General features: G+C 39.0%; 1 protein-coding gene across 1 annotated transcript in view; it reads left to right on the top strand.

The window, feature by feature from the left end:
• The window catches only part of Phf20 (PHD finger protein 20), a 128615-nt gene that overhangs the window by 4934 nt on the left and 101366 nt on the right, over window positions 1-22315 (top strand). The window contains 1 exon segment of the mRNA XM_047538421.1: window positions 18686-18800. Coding sequence (XP_047394377.1) covers window positions 18718-18800 — 83 coding nt within the window. The 5' untranslated portion in view covers window positions 18686-18717.

Genomic DNA, 22315 nt, shown 5'->3' with positions numbered 1-22315 from the left:
TGTTTCATCCCCATTTGTTTCATCTCTTCTAAGTCTCCATGGGTTTTTCCATTACAAATGTCTTAGATCATCTTGACTGTTACCTGCCTGGCCCTTTTCCAATGTGATCCTATTCCAGGCCTAATCAGGACAAACCTGAATGACGAGACTTTTTTGTGTCCCAGGTCTTCCTCAATCCCTCCATTCCTCAAATGAATGTCAGATCATCTTCAGTAACAGATTTGATCTGGATTTGGCCTTAAACCCAATTCTTCCACTCATTATGAGGCCTCAGGCAAGTTACTTGATGCTACTAGACCTTGTTCTCCCATTTGAAAAAAATAAGGGGCTGATTATCTCTAAAGTCTATCCTGTCTTGAGTCTTTGTCAAACTTTGCTTCGAAACCCACTTGTCTGGGAGCTCATCAGAGCAGATTTGATTTCCTTCACATGCACTATTGGGCAATCTGCCAGTCAGTCCCTTGTCCAAGTCACTTCTGCCACTGTGTCTTTTCTAGCTCAGCCAGTGAGCTTGTCCTCACAACTTCAGCATTCTTTTGCCTCAGTGTCTTCTGCCAGTTTTGTACTGTATTTCATTCAAAACTGCCTAACATTCCCAAAGAAATATGCCTTGAGTTCTCCATTCAATGTTAGCTACTTCTGCATCAATAAGGCTGAATATTACATAAAACCATATTTACTTGAAAGTTTTCCTACTTAATGTATATTTTATTTTAATTAATTATTTTATTTTATTTTATTTTATCTTTTGGTAGCAGGGATTGAACCCAGAGGTGCTTATTACTAAACCACAACTCCAGTCATTTTTGTTTTTACTTTTGTTTTTTCAACTCTGGGGATTTAACCCAGGGGCATTCAACCACTGAGTCACATCCCCAGCCCTTTCTTTCTTTCTTTATTATTATTATTATTATTATTATTATCATTATTATTATTATTTTTTTTTGCAGTGCTGGGGATTGAACCCAGGGCCTTGCACTTGTAAGGCAAGCACTCTACCAACTGAGCTATCTCCCCAGTCCTTTTTCTTATTTAAAAAAATTTAGGGCTGGGGAGATAGCTCAGTTAGTAAAGTGCTTGCCTTGTAAGCACAAGGTCACAGGTTCAATTCCCAGCACCACAAAAAAAAAATAAATAAATAAATAAAGAAATAAAATAAAATAAAATAAAAATTTTTATTTCTTTTTTTAGTTTTTTTTTTTTTTTTTTTTTTTGCGGTACTGGGGATCGAACTCAGGGCCTTGTGCTTGCAAGGCAAGCACTCTACCAGCTGAGCTATCTCCCCAGCCCTTTTTTTAGTTTTTGATGGACATTTATTTTATTTATTTATATGTGGTCCTGAGAATCAAACCCAGTCCCTCTCATGTGCTAGACAAGCATTCTGCCACTGAGCCACAACCCCAGTCCATCATTATTATTATTATTATTATTATTTTATTATTATTTCTTTTTAACCCTAGCCCTTTATATTTTTAAAATTTGAGATAGGGTCTTGTTAAATTATTTAGGGCCTCTCTAAGTTGCTGAGGCTTGCTTTGAACTTGTGATCCTCTTGCCTCAGTCTCCCTAGTTGTTGGGATTACAGACATGCACCACTGCTCCTGGCTACAGTTTTCTTGATAGCATTTTTTTTCAATCAAAGTGTATGCTTTGTCACTTTCTTTGATTAGACCATAAGGTTGGAGAAAGGCAGGGTGCTGTCCTTACCCATCTTTCTTAGGAGCTAGCCTGTAGGTTGTTAACTAACAAGTAACTAGTCAAAATTGAAAGTTTAATTTGTAATAATACTCCGACAACTTTGCTAGATCTTGGCCTAGCTCTCCAGCTGTACTTTACTTTCTTTGACCAAATAGTGGAACTAATGAGCTAACCGAAATCCCATAAAATTTTAGGGGCCTGATATGAGTCACTAAGTGTAAATGGTGGGTGTATGAAAGCGAGGTGGAGTTTCAATTAGTGAACTCTGGGAGAGGAGGGCCTGCAAAAGGGTTGAAAATGAGGTTTTCATTCCAGGATAGTTTATCTCTTATCAGGAAAATCATCCTAGAAGTTTAAAGGCTGACTCCCAAGCATTTTAAGTTAGCATACAGTATTTAGACTCTTTCCTACCCGGATCTGATATTCAAGAGGCTCTTTCTCACATGGAAAAGGTCCATGACTGCATGGATTGAAATACCTTCCTTGTTTCTACTGGTGCGTAAGTGTTGGGATTTTTAGGTTGTGGAAACCTGTCCTGGAAATGTGGGCATTTTACAAAAATGATAACTGTAGCTAGCATTTTGGGAGCACTCTTTTGGATTTCACTGAATACTTACAATTGATCTATTAGCCTCTTAACAGGCGCAAACTGGGACTAGGTAACTTGTCTAAGGTTTTTTTTTTTTTTTTTTTGGGTGCTGGGGATCGAACTCAGGGCCTTAGTGCTTACAATACAAGCACTCTCCCGACTGAGCTATTTCCCCAGCCCCTTGTCTAAGGTCTTTTAGCTGATATGCGGAGTCTGGACTGGAGCCAGGTATCTTTGCCTCTAATTCAGGTACACTCACATTCTCCTCTCCACAGTTGCCTTTACTCCTCTTAGACATTTGAAAAAGTCACTTTAATTATAGTATCAAATGGGTAGCAGCCCTGAACCAAAGACCAAGGCATTTAGAATCTCAACCATGCAAATCTCCCTTAATTGTAGCATGCCTCCCAGCGACTCAGGAGGCTGAGGCAGGAGGATTTCAAGTTCAAGGCCAGTCTCAGCAACTTAGCAAACTCCTCAGACTCTAGCAAGACCCTGTTTCAAAAAAAAAAAAAAAAAAAAATTCTAAACTGTAGAAGTCCAGTCCTTCCAACTCAGGCTGCCTTTCTGTGTGTGTGTGTGTGTGGTTTTTTTTCCCTTGTGGTTCTGGGGATTGAACCCATATGGCCTTTCCTTGCATAATCAAGGCAAGCACTCTTTCTCTGAACTTTTAGCTCAGGCTTTACTTTTTTTTTTAATTGTGGTAAAACACACACACACAATTTACCATCTGAACCTTTGGAATTTTGTTTCTTTTTTTATTTTTGGTGTTGGGCATTGAGGCATGCTAAGCAAGCACTCTACCTCTGAGGTATATCCCCAGTGCCTTTTCTTTTTTTGATAGTTGGACTTGAACACAGGGGTGCTCTACCACTGAGCTATATCTCCAGCCCTTTTATATTTAATGTTGAGGTAGGAACTTGCTAAGTTGCTGAGGTTGGCCTTGGACTTGAGATCCTCTTTCCTGAACCTTCTAAATAGCTAGGACTACAGACATGCTGCTACACCCAGCTCTTAACCATTTCAAAGTGTAGAACTCAGTGGCATTAAGTACATTCATAGTGTTATATAATTGTTACCATCCATCTCCACAACTTTTCATTTTGTCAAGCTGAAATTCTATACCCACTAAATAATAATTCCTTTATTTCCTCCTCCTCTTAGTTCTGGTGGTCACCATTCCACTTTCTATTATAATTTTTACTACTTCCTTCCTTTTTTGAGGCTCATGGGCACAGACATTTTGGGCTGCTTGACTGTCTCTTGGTCCCATGGAGTTATAAATGCTGTCCAGTGTGCTTTGATGAATAGGAAATTGGTCATGCTGTGACCTGTGTGAGAAAGGCAAGGTAGTAGAAGAGGCTGCCTTTCAAGCCTGGGCTTCATGGTTTGTTGGTGGTAAGGATCCAGTATTTGAAGGCAGAATTCCTGGGTTTGTGTTCCAGCATCTGCCACTCTTCTGGGACCACATGTGACTAGGGCATGTGACTTAAACCTCTGGGGACTCTCATTGTGGTATGGGCATTGGAGGTAGACTTTTCTAGCATGACCAATCACTCACCTGGATCTGTTTCCTCCCTCAAGTACTCATAATTGCCTCACATCAATCATTGAAAGTATCGGTAAATGTTACCCTTTCCTCCATGTCCTAATCTGAAAAAATAGGAACAAGAAAATCTAGTTTGTAGGGTAATCCAAGTTTGGTCATCTATAAGTTGAGTGTATGTTACCATTATCACTTCTGCTTTATTCCTTTTATAAAATGTTTTTAATACCTTCTCAGGCTTCTTTAGTTTGTATTTCTTTTTATTTTATCCTTGGTGTTCTGGGGATCAAATTCAGAGCTTCATATATGCTAAGCAAGAATTCTACCACTGATCTATTCCCCTTCCACCTACAGAAATTTTAACTTTGTTTTGGTACTTGGATTGAACCCAGGGCTTTACACATGCACAGCATGAATTCTACCATTGAGCTTCACCTCCAGGCCCCATTCATAACTTTTATAAGTAGTGTCTGTAGACTTAATTTTTTTTTTTTTCATTTTCACACATAAAAACTTAACAGTAATCCCTTCATATCATTAATGATCAAGTGTCCTAAAGTCCTCTTCCTCCTGTCCCCCCTTCCTAAATTTGTTATGAGGTCTTATCACTGTATTGCTTGGGTTGACTTTGAACTACTGGGCTCACGTGATCCTTTTGCCTCAGCCTCTCAAGGAACTCAGACAATGGTTGTGAATGATTACATGTAGTGTCTTTTTTTTTTTTAATCCTGGTACTGGGAATTAAACCAGGGTTAGTTTGCCACTGAGCCACATTTTCTGTCCTTTTTATTTTTAAATTTGAGACAGGTTTTTACTAAGTTGCTCAGGGCCTTGCTAAGTTGTTGAGGCTGGCCTCAAACATGCCATCCTCTTGCCTTAGCCTCCTGAGTTGCTGGGTTTATAGGTGTGTGCCATTGCACCTTGCAAAGACCTCATTTTTTTTTTTTTTTGCGGTGCTGGAGATCGAACCCAGGGCCTTGCGCTTGCAAGGCAAGCACTCTACCAACTGAGCTATATCCCCAGCCCAAAGGGCTCATTTTTTAAAAGCCATATAAGTGTGGGTTTTGGAGTAAGTCTTGCTTCTCAAATCCCAGATCTTCTACCCAGTGAAGGTGACCATGGGTAAGTTATCTGTTCTAAGCCTTCTTTTCTTCATTTGTGGGATATAGGATACTACTGCCCACTTCTCTGATTGTTGGGAATGAGATATTTGTCAAGAATTTTGCACACGGTGAAGACTGAGTGGATGCTAACCTTTTCCTGGTAGTGATAGGAGCCAGGAACAAAACATAATCTTTAAAGAACAAGGAAATTAAATTAGTTATCTTTTAAATAACTTATGTGTTTTCAGAACCCCATAAGCAGTGAAAGGGCTATAAATTCAGCAAAATATGTTTGGAGGCCCCATCGAGGAATAACTATTCGTTTAGAAATCCTGTAAGAACAGCTTAGTCTGGTGTGTTTAAGACTTCCCACAGAAGGAACCCTCACAAAACTCACTCCAGAGCTTCATACTATATGCTGTAGAATGTAGATATAGACTGAAACCTCCAGGGACTGAGAAAACAAAACAAATACAGCTTTTTTTTTTTTTTTTTTAAGTTTAATTTCCTCACTGTAAGTTAATTCCAGGAACACGGCATTCATTTTTAACCAGTCATAAATGGACACAATACCTTTATTTTATTTATTTTTTTGTGGTACTGAGGATTGAACCCAGTGTCTCATACCTGCTAGGCAAGTGTTCCAGCAGTGAGCTACAGTCCCAACCCTACATACAGCTTTTTGTCAGGACACAGAATACCAAATTCTCCTTTTTTGCTTTCTTCCCCACCTTCCCTAGGAGTAGTAACAGCTCCTACATTTATCCATGGTTAGCACTTTTAAAAAAGCTTCCACATGCTTAGCGCCTTTAATTCCTTTGAAGGATATTACTGGTCTCTTTCCTGTTTTTTTCCCATTTTGCCAGTGAGAAAACTGGAGTTACCTCATTTAAGAAACAGCTGACCACCATATAAGCACACTGCTTGTTAGATCTGGGGTGCCCTTGAAGAGGTCATCCTATAGGATAGATCAGATCACCCAGGCAGTTTTACTATAGAGTAATGAATGCTGTGGCCCAGAGGCCAGGCCTTGGGAAAATATAGGAGTGGGTAGCTGACTCACTAAACCCTGCAGGGAAGCACTGATGACTGAGCCCAGCCTTGAAGGACCAGGCAGAGAAAGGAGCTGATTTGTGTCAGGTCCTGGAGGTTGGAACCTCAAGGAGTCTGGGTGTGGCAGGAGTGGGCGCTGAAAGAGCAATAATAACCTTAAGAGCATATTGTATGCTCTGGGATAAATTAACTTTTAATCTTTACAACCTTGTTTGAAGCTATGTAATAGGTACCTGTACTATCCCCGTTTAACAGATGAAGAGCCTGAGGCTGAGAAGAAATGACTTGTGCAAGGTTAACTGCAAAATGACCAAGTTGGAATCCCAACCCAGACATTCTTACTCCAGAGTTCTGGCTCATAATCTGTATGTCCACTGCCCTTCTGCTAAACTTGCCTGCTTTTCTCTTTTTAATTGACCATCTTTAGAGACCCCTATTTTGTTTGGTTATAACAACTAACTTACTGATGGCCTTAATGCTGCATTGAGTAACTTAAAAATTTAAAACAGTGTTGTTAGGACATGCTTGTAATCCCAGGAACTCAGGACGCTCAGGCAGGAGGATCACAAGCTCAAGGCCAGTCTCAGCAATTTAACAAAGACCTAGAGTAACTTAGTGAGACCCTGTCTCAAAATAAAAAATTAAAAACAACAAACAACAAAACAAAACAAAACTGGGAACATAGCAGGTAAAGTGCCCCTGGGTTCTATTACCAGTACCAAAAACAACCACAGCAAAACACCAGAGTGTTTTCTATGGTCAGATTTACATTTTAGAAATATCCCTGTAGTGGGGCTGAGGGTATAGCTTAGTGGTAGAGTGCTTGCCCAGCATGCATGAGTCTCTGGTTTTGATCCCTATCACCCCTGCCCCCATCCACCTGCCGGTGGTTTTGGGGAATTCCTGTAGCAAGCTGAATGTTGTGTTGCATGCCTGTAATTCCAGCTGTTTAGGAGGCTGAAACAGGAGGATTACAAGTTTGAGGCCAACCTCAGCACTTTAATGGGAACTTATCTCAAAATAGAAGATAAAAGGACTAGTACTGTAGGTCAGTGGAACAACACTCCTGGATTCAATCTCCATCACCAAAAAAAAAAAAAAAAAAAAGAGGAAATATCCCTGTTATAGTGGTATAGTGGTGTAGAAAGATTTGCCACAATGTAAATGTAGTTAACTGGAGTTAGAAAACCTGGGTTCAATTCCTTGTCCTTGGGACTGGGGAGATAGCTCAGTTGGTAGAGTGCTTGCCTTGCAAGCATGAGGCTCCGGGTTCGATCCCCAGCACCACCAAAAAAAAAAAAAAAAAAAAAAAAAATTCCTTGTCCTACTGATGACTAGTTTTGCTATTTGGGCAACTTTTTAAACCTCAGTTTTCTTATCTACAAAATGGTAATGATAACAATATCTTCATTACACACCTATGAGACACTAAAGAGATGTTTACAACAAGGCACTTGGTATCTTTCATAAAATAGGCACCCAAAAGATGTTGACTTTTAAGACAGTATTGGTTTGGGGTTTGGGGTTTGTGGCTAGAGTTTGGAGCTCAGTTAAGAGCTAGTAATTGGGATAAGAAGCGGTGGGGCCTGAACTGGGTCACGACTAGGTCATAGGAGAAACCTAGACTTGGGTCCTACAGAATGGTGACAGAATAGGAGGTGAGGGAGGGAGGAGGTAAGGGCAGTCATGGTGTTTGTAGCTTGGCACTTGACCAGTCTTGGGCTTTAAACTGTCATGAGAGGAAAAGGAGAAGTAACTTGTAAGTACTCAGTGAGGTTGAGTAATGTGCCCAAAGGTCATATAGCAAAATATTCTAGAGGCAAGCCTGGATATCAGGTTCCTTTTATTGCTTCTGGAAACATCTATTGATTTTAACCAACTCATTCTCAGTAGCTTGTTAGGAGTAAGCTCAACTTGAATTTGCTGTCTGATTTTTTTAAAATGTTTTTTTTTAGTTGTAGATGGACATATACCTTTGTTTTATTTATTTATATGTAGTGCTGAGGATCGAACCCAGTTCCTCACACATGCTAGGCAACTGCTGTACCACTGAACTACAACCCCGACCCCTATCTGAACTTTAATTGTGGAGGGAAAAGCTTGGCTCTTAGAGAAAACATTTCAGGTATGGGAGGAGGGTCAGGGGAAACAAAAATGAAAAACAAGCAAGCAAACAAACAAACAAACAAAAAAACCAGTAAAAGGAGAGTCAGGGAATTTTAAGGCCTATTTCTTCCCTCTATCTCCACTCATTTATTCTCTCAGGTAAAGTGGACTATTTCACATCTTTTTGATGTGACCTGGGACAACCTGAATCAACTTGTAACTTCCCTAGAACTAGAGATGTGCTATTTTGTTTGTTACTTTTTTGGATACTATTTGTTACTCTTTCATAATAGTATTAACTATAATCCTTTGTGTCTGGTGTCCTTTTTGCTAGCATACCACCACTGCTGTGGTTAAAACAGAATATTTAGTGCGTTCTGTGCTTAAGTACTTGACATCCATTAATTTACTTCTTCATCACAACCCCAGGAGTTATAAAGGTGTACTTTTTTCTTTTTGGTACTGGGAATTGAATCCAGGAGTGCTTAACCACTGAACCACATCCCCAGCCCTTTTTATGTCTTATTTTGAGACATGGTCTTGCTTAAATTGCTTAGGGCTTAGCTAAGTTGCTGGCTGGCTTTGAACTTTCCTTCCTTTTTTTTTGGGTGCTGGGGATCGAACCCAGGGCCTTGTGCTTACAAGGCAAGCACTCTACCGACTGAGCTATCTCCCCAGCCCCATCTTTGAACTTTCGATCCTCCTGCCTCAGCCTCTCCAGTTACTGGGATTACAGGCACATGTCACTGTGCCCAGCTGGTATGGGATGTTAAACTCCCATTTTTATAGATGGATAAACAAAAGTTCAGTAATTTTTCTCATCATCACTCAGTGGAAGAGTAGAGCCAGAATTGTTCAGAATCTGAATCTCAAACCTGTCTGTGGACATATCTTTAAGCTTTCCTCTAAGATATAACTTTCAGCAGAGTCCCCTTGGGGGTTTCTTCCTGGGAAACCTGTGTTACTGGACCTGCTGTTTCAGCACTTTTCTGGAATAGCAGTATGAGCTGCAGGGAGTCTCTACCTTCTAGACTTAGGGCTATCCTGAGGGCTTATTCCTGCCTGAGGCTCTTTGCCTTTAGTATATTCCTTCTGCCTGGAATTCTCTTCCCCTAGGTTTTTACATGGTTGTCTCCTCCATATTTAGGTTTTTGCTTAGCTTCACAGAGAGCCCTTTCTAAACATCCTTATCTAAAGTGGTCCTTCCATCTGGTGCTGTGGTGCACACCTGTAATCCTATAGTATTCAGGAGGCTGAGGTAGGAGGACCACAAATTCAAGGCCAGCCTTAGCAATTTAGCAAGACCCTTTCACAAATTAAAAAGAAAAAAGGACTAGGGATGTGACTTAGTGGTAAAGTACCCTGGGTTTAATAGCAAACATCAAATAAATAAATAAATGGGCCTTCTGTGATACTGGTTTTACATTTTTTTTTTTCTATTTGTAGTACTATTTCAGTGACCAGTTAACTTTTTTTTTTTTTTTAATGGTACTGGGATTGAACCCATTGAGCCACATCCCCAAGTCCTTTTTATTTTTTATTTTGAGGGTCTCACTGAGTTGCCCAGGCAGGCCTCTAACTTGTGATCCTCCTGCCTCAGACTCCCAGGTAAGTGGGATGACAAGGGTACAGTTCCACACCCAACCTGTGTGTTTATTTTGTTCATTATTTGTCTTTCTAACTAGAGATTGGGGGTAAAGGAGAGGGTTTTGTCCTCCAGGTATTTATCTTCAGCACCTGGCACATTGCAGGCACTCTGTTGAATGAAGGTTCATGCTGGTATTTTATCTGAAATATCTCTCAAGTGAGGAACACTGACTTTAAAAGACACCATCAAGCTGGGCAGTGCTGCACACCTGTAATCCCAGCTACTCTAGAGGTTGAGACAGGAAAATTGCAAGTTGGAGGCCAGCCTGGGCACTTTAGGGAGAACTTTAAACTTTAAAAATCATGGAGGGTTGTAGCTCAGTGGTAGAACACTTGCCTTGCATGTGTGAGGCACTGGGTTCCATCCTCAGCATCATATAAAAATAAAAATAAAGGCATTATGTCCATATACAACTAAAAAAAATTAAAGAAATAAAAATAAAAAATCATGGAAAGTGTTGGATATCTAGCTCAATGGTAGAGTATACCTGGGTTCAGTATTCAATACTCCCCACCCCCACAAACAAAACAAAACAAAGGCACCATCACCCTCTAGTAGAGGCTGAATGCATTTCTTGTTGTAAGAATCAGTAGTTTATCCCAAAGCGTGTTCTGTAGTATGTGGTGATTGTAATTCTGTCCTCTGGTATCCAAGAGTTTATTTTCCCCTCACCCTGACCCAAAGTCAATTCATTGAAGGTCTTGTTTCATATCTGTCACTTTTATTTATTATTATTACTATTTTTATTATTATTATTATTATTGTTATTATTATTATTATTATTATCATTACTTTTGCAGTGCTGGGGATTGAACCTAGGGCTTGGTGCATGCTAGGCAAGCACTGTACCACTGAGTTACATCTCCAGCCCTCATCTATCACTTTTTTGTTGGGGGGAGTACCAGGGATTAAACTCAAGGGCACTCGACCACTGAGCTACATCCCCAGCCCTATTTTGTATTTTATTTAGGGACAGAGTCTTACTGAGTTGCTTAGTGTCTCACTTTTGCTGAGGCTGGCTTTGAACTCATGATCCTCCTGCCTCAGCCTCCAGAGTCACTGGCTCATCTATCTCTTTTAATCTTTAGTGCTTTGAACCCTAACCCTCTTTTCCCAGAGTACAGTGAAATTATTGAGGGCAAGACCTCTAGTTACCATGGCAACAGTACTTTTTTTTTTTTTTTCTTTTTCTTTTTTAATCCCCAAATAAAAACCCAGAACCCTTGGCAGTATCAAAGGTACTGTAAATGTATTATGAATTCAGAATAGTCTGCTTCCATATATTGAGTATCTAGTTTATGCCAAACTTATTTTTATTTATTTATTTATTTATTTATGCTAAAACTTATGCTCTGTTACTAGACTACTAGTACTAGACTACTGGACTTTTGTTTTTATTTTTTCTCGGTACTGAGGATTTAACCCAGGGGCACTCAACCACTGGGCCACTTTTTTATATTTCCCCAGCCCTTTTTTATATTTTATTTAGAGACAAGGTCTCCCTGAGTTGCTTAGAGCCTTGCTAAATTACTGAGTCTGACTTTGAACTTGCAATCCTTCTGCCTCAGTCTCCCGAATCTCTGGGATTACAGGCGTGTGCCAGCACACCCAGCTAAACTGCTAGAATTTTTTTTTTTTTTTTTTTTTTTGGTGGTACTGGGGTTGAACCAAGGGCAGGACATTCTATCTCTGAGCTACATCCACAGCTCCTTTTATTTTCTTTTATTTTATGTTTTGAGACAGGGTCTTGCTAAATTGCTGAGATTGACCTTTTTGTGATTTGTGATTCTCCTGCCTCAGCAGCCTGAGTCCCTGGGATTATAGGCGTGCACCACTGTACCTGGCTATGGTAGACATTTTAATAGGAGCTATTATAAAGAAAGGAAATAGTTTAAAAAGGTAGCTCATAAAGTCTTGGGGTATTAGTTGAGAATCTGAATTTGGAGCAATTGACTCTTAAGTTTGACAGCTGGCTCAGCCCTTTATACTATATGAATGTGGTAAGGCCGTTTTTTCTTTTCTTTTCTTTTCTTTTTTTTTTTTTTTTGCCGTACTGGGGATCGAACTCAGGGCCTTGTGCTTAGAAGGCAAGCACTCTACCAACTGAGCTATCTCCCCTCTTTTTTTTTTTTTTTCAGTACTGGGGATTAAACCCAGGACCTGGAGTATTCAAGTGTTCTATCAATGAACTACATCCCCATTTTGCCCAACTTCCTTTCTCCCCCCATCACCTCTTACCTTTTTTTTTTTTTTTTTTTTTCCTTTTTTTCAAGACAGACTCTTGCTAAGTCGCTCAGGCTGAGGTCCTCCATCTTTAGCCTCCGTAGTGCCTGGGATTACAGGTGTGTGCTACCATTCCTGGCTTTTCCTTTTTTTGAGACAGGTATCCCTATGTTACCCAGGCTGGCCTTTGTACTCCTGGGCTCAAGCTATCCTCTTTCCTCAGCCTCCCCAGTGGATGGAACTACAGGCATAGGCACATTCTACTTAGTGTTCTTTATTTCATTTATTAGGCATTTGTCCAGTTTATGGTATAGTCCTACTGTATTGAGTATTATTTGAATATTTTCTTAAACATGTAAACTATATCTAATTTTCTTTAGAATTGCATGTAGAGAGCGCTTGGGTTCTTTTCATTTTCACAAATGATCTATTTTTATCCTGGCTGTGTTCTTCAGATTGAAATGACTGAGTCTAAGATTATAAGCGGTTTTACAGCTTTTTTGTTGCTTCCAGATTGAGGTCTAAAAAGATGACCGTAGTCAGGGCCCTGGCAGTGTTCCAGTTTCCCCACAGCTGGGCCACTGTTAGCTTTTGTCCTTTCTGAAAAATTAAATATTTCTGCTTCTTATATAGTGATATGGTAACTCTGACACATTAAAAAAGCATCTAGTTGCTTTGTCTTCCTACATTCCAATTCTGTTTATATCTGAAAGCATGAATAAAGCATGACAATGGGGGAGAAAGGAAATGTTTTGTCTATTTCTGGGGAAAAATCTTCATTTTTGTTTTCTTTTCCTTTTCTTTTTAAAAATTAATTAATTAATTGTTTTGGACTTGGGGGTTGAATCCAGGGCCTTTTGTTTGAGCACTCTGCCACTGAGTTATTCCCCAACCCTTTTTCTTTGGTTCTGGGGTTTGAACCCGGGGGGCACTTAACCACTGAGCCGAATCCCCAGCCCTTTTTATTTTTTTATTTTGAGACAGGGTCTCACTAAGTGGCTTAGGGGTCTAAGTTTCTGAGACTGTCCTTGAGTTTAGGATTCTCTCTCAGTTTACTGTATAGTCAGGTTTACAGGTATACACCACCTTGCCCGAATTTGCTTTTTCATTTTATTGAAATGGGTCTCACTATGTTGTCCAGGCTGTCCTCAAACTGGTCATCCTCTTGTCTCGGCCTGCCAGTAGCTGGGATTACTGTGCCTTGCTAATCCCGCTATTTTCTTTTTTTGCATGGTGCTGGGGATTGAACCCAGGACCTTGTGCATGCAAGGCAAGCACTTTACCAACTGAGCTATATTCCCAGCCTCAATCCTGCTATTTTTGATTAGAGGGATTTCTCTTGTCTTGGAGGACCTCCAAAGCTATTAGCCATTGAACATCTCAGTTTCTTCTCTGAACTTCAGTTCTTTATTTTTTAAGATGGCAATAGACCTTTATTTTTTTTTATTTGTTTGTGGTGCTGAGCATCGAATCCAGTGCCTCGCACGTGCTAGGCAAGTGCTCTGCCACTGAGCCACAACCTCAACCCTCAGTTTTCATTTCTGTACCTTGGGAATGTTATTTATTTCATCTAGTGGTTGAGAAATTCCAGTAAAATAGTATGAAAATATGAAAATGAAATTTGCATTTAATAATCTGCATATATAAGTGGGGTGTGGTAGTAAATCCCTATAGTCCAGCAGTTTGGGAGGCTGAGGCAGAAGGATTGCAAATTTGAATTCTGCCTGGGCAATTTTCTAGCCCCTGTCTCAAAATAAAAATTTTAAAAAGGGCTACTGGTGTGTCTCAATGGTATAGCACTCTTGTGTTCAATCTCCAGTACTGAAGAAAAAAATTTAAAATTTGCGTATTCAAATAACATTTTTAAAAATTGTGAACATAATCTAAAATTAAAATCTTACTACATGGACTATGTTGTAGCTCAGTGATAGAGTATGTGTTTAGCATATATTTAGCGTGGGCTTCACGCATGTTACTTAACTACTGAGAATCCCTGCCAAAAACTAAAATACAATAAAAGTGCATTCATAAGGCTAGAAATTTTGTAACAATAAAGAAAGGTCAAAAATGGAAAGTTAAATTTTCAAGTCAAAGAATCTTTTTTTTTTGTGCTCTTGGGAATTGAACCCAAGGCCTCACATGTGTTAGGCAATCTCTACCACTGAGCTACAACCCCAGCCTTCATAGAACTACTTAAACAGTTTCTCCAAAAGTAATTTTATGCACATGCTGGACTAGATTTACATCTCTGTTTGTGTCCATATTTGATTTTTTACATTAATGGATAGATATTTATATGCCTCTTAGCTTTGTTCTTTTACTAGACAATAGTTGTTGCAGATAGCTCTAAGCATTTACATATTGTCATTATTCCTTTTATAAGCCGTACAATATTCTGTTGTGTAGATGAACCACAATTCCTTTAACAAGGCCTCTTTTGATGGACATTTTGACTGCAGACATTGCAAAGCTCTTTTTATTAGTCATCCTTATAGATAATGTGACAGACTTTGGGAGGTATATCTAAGATAAGTTAATGGTGTGGGATTGTTGGGTCAGAGGGTATTTGCATTTTTGTAGAAGTGCCAAGTTGCCTGTAGACAAGCTTTTCCATTTATGCTTTTGGTGGAAGTGTATATAAGCATGTTATCTCCTTAGCCCTGTTAATATTACCTTTACATATTAGGCAGTCTGAAATGTGAAAAATTGTTTTGATTTGCATTTCCTTTAATTTTGGGTGGATTATGTGGACATGAGATCACATGGTTATAAGGCCTTCGTATCTGTTCTCCTCCCCATAGTAATCTGTCAGTTATTATACTTTGTCCATTTTTAAGTCAATTGTTTTTTTTTTTTTTTTTTTTTTTTGGTCCTCTGTCTGTTTGTATTCTTTGTTAAAAAGGGAAGTTAGCTTTTTGTCTTATTTTACAGTTATTTTCTCCTAGTTTGTAGTTTGTGAAAGTGCCTTTTGAACTGTGCTATGCAGTATATATTTAAAGCTTTCATTACCACTGAGCAGGGGGCATTGACTGAATATGTATTTAATGAAATAAACTAGGCTCTCTGTCTCTTGTGGCGCCTAGGGCTCTCCATTTAGGAAAATTTGAATGTAAAGGAGTAATTTGAAGTCCTGCCAAAGTCTTTAAAATGGAATCCTGTGTAGATACACATTGCATCAGATTTTCTTCTCTTATGAAATTTCCCTCCTGTCCATATTGAACATAGTTTTTGGAATGAATGAAAACCTAAGGCCAGAAGAACACATAAGTTAAAATGATTTGTATTTACAACTAAGTGTAAAAAGTAAAAATGTACTTTTTAGGCATTTTTTTGTTTTGTTTTGTTTTGTTTTTAAATTCTGCTTCTATTTTGAACTCTATTATTGTACAGTACTAGGGATTGAGCCTTAGGGCCTTGGAATTCTAGGCAAGTGCTTTATCACTGAGCTGCAGCCTCACCCCTTCACCATTTTTTTAATTAATGAAAATTTATTTTCTTCTTGTATTATGGATTGAACTTGGGCTTTATCACTGAGCTATATCCCCAGGCCCCCTACCACTTTTTTTTTTTTTTTAAGGTACTAGGAATTGAACCCAGGTACTTAACCACATCCCCAGCCTTTCTTTTTTTTTTTTTTTTTTTTTTTAAACCTTTTTTTGTAGTAGATGGACACAATAACTTTATTTTATTTATATGTTTTCATGTGGTGCTGAGGATTGAACCCAGTGCCTCACACATGCTAGGTGAGTCCTCTACCATTGAGCCACAACCCCAGCCACATCCCCAGCCTCTTTTATTTTTTATTTTGAGACAGGATTTTGTTGAGTTGCTTAGGGCCTTGCTAAATTGCTAAGACTGGCTTGGAACCTGCAGTCCTCCTGCCTCAGCCTCCCAAACCACTGGGTTTACAGGTGTGTACCACCATGCCCATCCCAGCCCTTTTGTTAAATTCTAATTTTTAATTTTTTTTCCCCTCTGTGTACTGGAGTTTGAACCAATAAGCTATATCCCCAGTCCTTTTTGTTTTTTTTATTTTGAGACAGAGTCTCTTACTAAGTTGCTTAGGCTAGTTTGAATTTAAGATCCTCCTTCTTAGCCTCCCAAATCCCTGGGATCATAAGTGTGGGCCTGGCTTTTTTTTTTTTTAAACAAGGCTCTAAATTGTCTAGACTGGCCTCAGATTTGAGGTCCTCAGCATCCCCAATAGCTGGGATTACAGTCCTGTTTACAGCACCCATCTATATTAGACTATTATTGGTTTTTATTTTTTTAGTTGTAGATGGACACAATACCTTTATTTTATTTATTTATTTTTGTGTGATGCTGATGATCAAACCCAGTGCCTTACACATGCTAGGTGAGTCCTCTACCTACTGAGCCACAACCCCAGGCCAACTCTTTAATTTTTAAATTTTTTTGCTGGGGACAATCCCATGGCCTCAAGCATAATAAGAAAGTGCTCTAACACTGAGCTACTTCCCCAGCCCTAATGTGGGATTTAAAAAGAAATTGCCCGTGGTGCATGCCTGTAATCTCCGCGGCTTGGGAGGCTGAGGCAGGAAGATCTCAAATTCAAAGCCAGCCTCAGCAGTTTAGCAAGCCTGTAAGCAATTTGGTGAGACACTGTCTGAAAATGAAAAATAAAAAAGGGCTGGAGATGTGACTCAGTGGTTAAGAATCCCTGGTTCAACCCTTGGTATCCCCCTGTCTCCCACCCCACAAAGGAAAAATAAAAATAAAAAAACTGCTACCATAGAGAGGTTTAGGGTTAGGGAGAGAAGATTGATGATGGGATGAGAAAATCAGATTAGTTTGATTTTGTTTTGTTTGATACCAGAGTGAAACTCCAAACGGGTGGGTCAGAGTTATATTAAAGCAGGTTCGTGATTAGTAAGAAGTTTTTGACAATTCAACCTCAAGAGAAACTTTTTTTTTTAATTCATTGGGAATAATTTGCTTATCTTCATTTATTTACTCCTCTTTCCCTCATGCCCGAATTTTTTTTTTTTTTTTTTTTTGGTACTTCAGATTGAACTCAGGGGTGTTTTACAACTGGCTGCTTCCTTAGCCCTTTTTACTTTTTATTTTGAGACCAGGTCTCCCTAAGTTGCTCAGCTACCTCAGCTTCAGTGGCTGGGCTGGCTAGTGTGTACCACCTTGCTGGGCCCTCATGCCTGAATTTTAAAGGAAGCCCTGCTAGGGGGAGATTGTGTGATGAAAAGAATTAATTCACATATCAGGCATGCCTGGACTTTTATTCTACGACCTGTCACTTGGCGTCTGAACTTCAGTCATGTTAATTTAAACTAATATCCTCATTTATGATAATATTTATTAATGGCTACCTTCTTTGTATCAGCCTTGTGCTTTTTAAATGGATTAGTTCACTTGCACACACCCACTACTTGGAGAGGGGTATTAGTATGATCACCTTTACCATTTTACAGAAAAGAAACAAATCATAGAGGTTAAGTAATTTACACAAATTCTTGTAGCTAAAATGGGGTGGAGCTATGGATTCATGGCCAGGAATTTGACCCCATTACATTAAATTACATTACCTCTGTAATGGGGTTGGGCCCTACGTGGAATCTGACAAATAATTGCAGCTCAGTGAATGTTCAGTTCCACTCTTTCTTACTTGTTAGGCATCATCTTTTTATATGATCTGGGTTTGCAGACTTAGAATATCACTTGGTATGCCTGAAGCCAGAGATTAGAAAACTCAAATGAAAGCTTTCTTCCTGATTGGATTATACTTACATGTCAGGTTTGCTAATATTTCCTGGATGGTGTTAAGTAAAGCCAGTGAAACCTCTGACACTCCCTTTTGCAGGGTCTATATAAGTGAAACCCTGCTGCTAACATAGCTTCAGTGTATTATGTTTCAGTGTCCTTAAACTGTCAACCATTCTTGCTTCTATTTTAGTTGTCCTGTGTTTCCCAGCATCTGCCCATTGGAAAGGTTTTTTTAATGGATACTAACTAACATCCTTTACATGCGTTTTTTTTTTTTTTTTTTTTTTTTTTTTTGTACGTGTTTGATACTGGTGATTGAACCCACAGGCACTTTGCCATTGAGCTACGTGTCCAGCTTTTTTCATTACTTTGAGGCGGGAACTTTTTAAGTTGCTGAGTCTGGCCTCTAACTTGGATCCTTCTGCCTTAGCCTCCCAAGTAGTGGCTACTATAGGCGTGCCACCCTGCCCAGCTAGTGTCAGAAGAGGTTTCTGTCCTTTGTAGCTCTTAAATTTCATTGCCATTATTTTTGTTTCTTGTCAAAATTTTTGTCTTCCTCCATTAAACTGAAGGATTCTTGAGGTTAGGAAATATGTGTTTCTTGGTCTTGATTCTTCTCCTTAATAGTCTCTGAGCAACTATTTGTTGACTGTGCCAGCAAATGACTGACTTTAATTGTAAGAACAATTGTTTTGTGAAGTTGTGAAGGGTACCCCTTGTAGGCAAGACCTTGGTAAGCAGAGGTGAGGGAGGTTTCTTAATTCCTCAGTGCTGGAGACCACAGGATGGGGCTTACTGGAGGAGGAATCAGTGGAGGGACTCACCTGTGTTAGGGGGGCAGGCATGAGGAGGGCACTGCCAGGGTTTCATGGATCTTTGTGTTTTGAATAATGCCTGTTTGTTTTTTATGTGTAGTGAGTGATGCTACACTCTGGGCAGACTTTGCCTAAGTTTCATAAATATTTAATTGGCTTTTTCAGGAGAATAAAGGCAGCCCTGTTGATGACTGAAAATGACAAAGCATCCACCTAACAGACGAGGAATCAGCTTTGAAGTGGGAGCCCAGTTGGAAGCCCGGGACCGTTTAAAAAACTGGTACTTTTACATTTTTTTTTTATTTTGTTAATTAAACCCCTCAGTAAAGGCTTTTTGCCGGCACTGATAAAGAGTGATAGCCTAGGGTTTTCTGTGGTGTTTTCATGCTCTTTAACTCTTGGAAGATGGAAGGAAACTTGTTTAGAAGGTGAGAATGTCCTTTCTCTTTGTAGTAGTGATTCTTGTGTCTGGGGGGCCATCCTGTGTCACCTTGGTCATATTTGTTCCCCGTTTTGCGTGTCAATCTGAAGGAGTTAGGGAAAATGAAGCATAAGTGGCTGCTGGGAAGAGAATAGTTAATAGTGGCGACTCTCTTGCTCTTGGCTGCCTGTCTGGAAGAAGAGGAGAGAAAGATTAGGGATAGAGGTGAAGAAAGGGACTTAGATCAGAATTGCTCCTGTGTTGTGCTCCGCCCTTCCTGGTTTCAGGGTGTGGTGTGATATGACTGAAATACAGTCACACAGGAGCTCCGTTAGGGTCCTCAGTTCAGAAGCTGAGTGGTTGCCTCCTAACTGTGTTATTGACTTTTGACTACCAGTCGTAGTCACTTTGTGTATTGGCTTCGTCTGTAAATATAGGTATTGATAATATTGGCCTCATAGGTCTATTATGGGAATCAAAATAATAGAATAGAATATGTTTTTAAGACTTTTTCTTAAAAACTAAAATGATTGTTGTGATTGAGAATATCCTAGAATTTGGTTATTTGTTAGTACTCAAGGTGTGGTTAGAGGTTTCAGAATGCAAACCTTTTGAGTTTGTGTAAGGTAAAGTTTAGCCTTCTTGGGGTTTATCATAAACTAGACAGATGAACCAGTTCCTGGGTTCTGTCTAGAGAGAGAGGTGGGGAAGTGACCTGTGCAGATAACTGTTTCTGCTATTGGAATTAGAGACACTGAACACTTAGTAATCTTTAGGCTATTTGCATTATGTATAATTATTTCCTTTTATGGGTTTCAGTTTTTTTTTTTTTTTTTTTTTTTTTTTTGGGTACTAGAGATTGAACCCAAGAGTACTTAACTACTGAGCCACATCCTCAGCCCTTTTCATTTTTTATTTTGAGACAGGTCTCACTAAGTTGCTTAGGGCTTCAGTAAGTTGCTGAGGCTGGCCTTGAACTTGGAATCCTTCTGAGTTGCTAGGATTACAGGCTTGTGCCACTGTACCCAGCTTGGGTTTTAGTATTATTTATTTATTATTTTTAAAATATTTTTTAGTTGTCAGTGGATCTTTATTTTATTTATTTATATGCAGTGTAGAGAATTGAACCCAGTGCCTCACACATGCTAGGCAATTGCTCTATCACTGAGCCTTAACCCCAGCCCTAAGGGTTTTATTTATTTATTTTTTTGGTGGTGGGGATTGAACCCAGGGCCTTGTGAATGCTAGGCAAGAACTCTACCAACTGAGCTATAGCCCCAGCCCCAGTTTTAGTATTTTTTAAAGCATCTTTTGGTGCTAGAGAATCAAGAGAAGAAAAAAAAAAATTCTTACTTGAAAAAAAATTAAAATACAGAAAAAATTAAGTATACCTAATCATGAATTAACCTGTATTTGCCACTCAAAATCAAATAATTTTGGACTGGGGATGGAACCTACTGGTAGAGCACTTGCCTAGCATTTTTGAGGCCCTCAATTCAATCCCTAGTATCTTAAATAAATGAATGCATGAATGAAAAAATAAATACATAAAAAAGAGCAATAAATGTGAATATTTTTGTTTAATTGGATTTCAAAAAGCATTTCTGATATCATGGAAGAACAATTGTATCTTTCCCAATTACCATTCTTTGTTCCCAGAGGTAGCCTTCATTCTGATGTTGCTTGTGTACTTTCTGTTCAAGTTTTTACCATTTGACCATATATGTATCCAAGGGCTAGAGTGCTGGCATAGCATGGGTTCAGTTCTAAGTAATGCAAAGAAAAAGAAAAAGCTAGATATATATACATATCCATTGATAATGTAATCATTTTGAGTTTAAAAAAATTAGACTTTTTGTTTCTTTTCTGTAGTCTAACCTTTTTTGGAGGGTATTAGGATTGAACCCAGTGATGCTCTATCACCAAGTTACATCATTAGCCCTTTTAATTTTTTTATTTTGAGATAGGGTCTTGCTTAATTGCCCTGGCTGGCCTGGATCTTTTGATCCTTTTGCCTCAGCCTCCTAAGTAACTGTGATTAAAGGCATGTAATCCTGGTTTGCAGCCATTACTTTTTTTCCCCTTATCATAATTTTTTTTAAACTTTTTTTTTAGTTGTTGATGGACCTGTATTTTACTTATTTACATGTGATGCTGAGATTCAAACCCAGGGCCTCACACATACTATGCAAGTGTGCTACCACTCAGCTATAACCCAACCCCCCCATCATATTTTTAAGGTAGAAATAAAGACGACATGGAGGGCTGGGGAGATAGCTCAGTCGGTAGAGTGCTTGCCTCGCAAACACAAAGCCCTGGGTTCGATCCCCAGCACTGCAAAAAAAAAAAAAAAAAAAAGACGACATGGACAATTTTATAAACAAAATTCCAAAATTAATATTTAAATGAGAATCCTTGGACCAGAAAAGTATTGTTACATTTATTTGTTTATTGGAAGTGGGAGTTAAACCCAGGTGCACTTTACCACTGAACTACATCCCCAGCAATCCTCCAGACCCTTTTTTTTCCCCCAAAAAAGTTTGAAACAGGAGCTGGGTGTAGCGCTTCATGCTTGTAATCCCAGCAGCTCTGGTGACTGAGGCAGGATCATTGAGAGTTCAAAGCCAGCCTCTGAAATTTAGAGAGACCCTATCTCTAAATTAAAACATAAAAAAGGCCTGGGGATGTGACTCTGGTTAAGTGTCAATTCCTGGTACCCACCCCCCCAAAAAAAAAAGATTAAAAAATAAATTAAGATAGGATCTTGCTAAGTTGCTGAAGCTAGCCTTGAACTCAGGATTGTCTTGCCTCAGCCTCCTGAGTCACTGGGATTATGGGTGTGTGGGCTGTTTTTTATTTTGATACAGGGTTTCACTTAATTGCAGATGTTGTCCTCAAACTTGGCCTTACCTTACCTCTTACCTTAGCCTCTGCAGTTGCTGGGAATACAGGCATGTGCCACAGTGTCTGGCAAATTGACTTAACATTTTTTGAGTACTGGTTGTCATTGACTTTCTGGATTGTTCACTTAATCTTCCAGTTAACTGTGACATGAAGTATGGATGCTATTATGAATCTCATTTTGTATATATATATATATATATTATATAGTATTTATGTATAGTATACATATAGTGTGTATGCATATATATGTATGTTTGTGTGTGTGTGTATATATATATGTATGTATAATTTATTTATTTATTTATTGCAGTACAGGGAGGTTAATCGAGGACCTCATGCATGCTAGTGAAGTACTCTACCACTGAGCAACATCCCCACTCCTTTTTATTTTATTTTATTTATTTTGAGACAGGGTCTTGCTAAGTTTCTAAGTGGCCTCAAACTTGATATCCTTTGACTTCAGTCTCATG

This window comes from Sciurus carolinensis, chromosome 2, assembly GCF_902686445.1.
Source record: "Sciurus carolinensis chromosome 2, mSciCar1.2, whole genome shotgun sequence".
Taxonomy (NCBI): domain Eukaryota; kingdom Metazoa; phylum Chordata; class Mammalia; order Rodentia; family Sciuridae; genus Sciurus; species Sciurus carolinensis.
The sequence above is the reverse complement of the archived record's forward strand: the minus strand, read 5'-3'. Positions and strand labels throughout refer to the sequence as shown.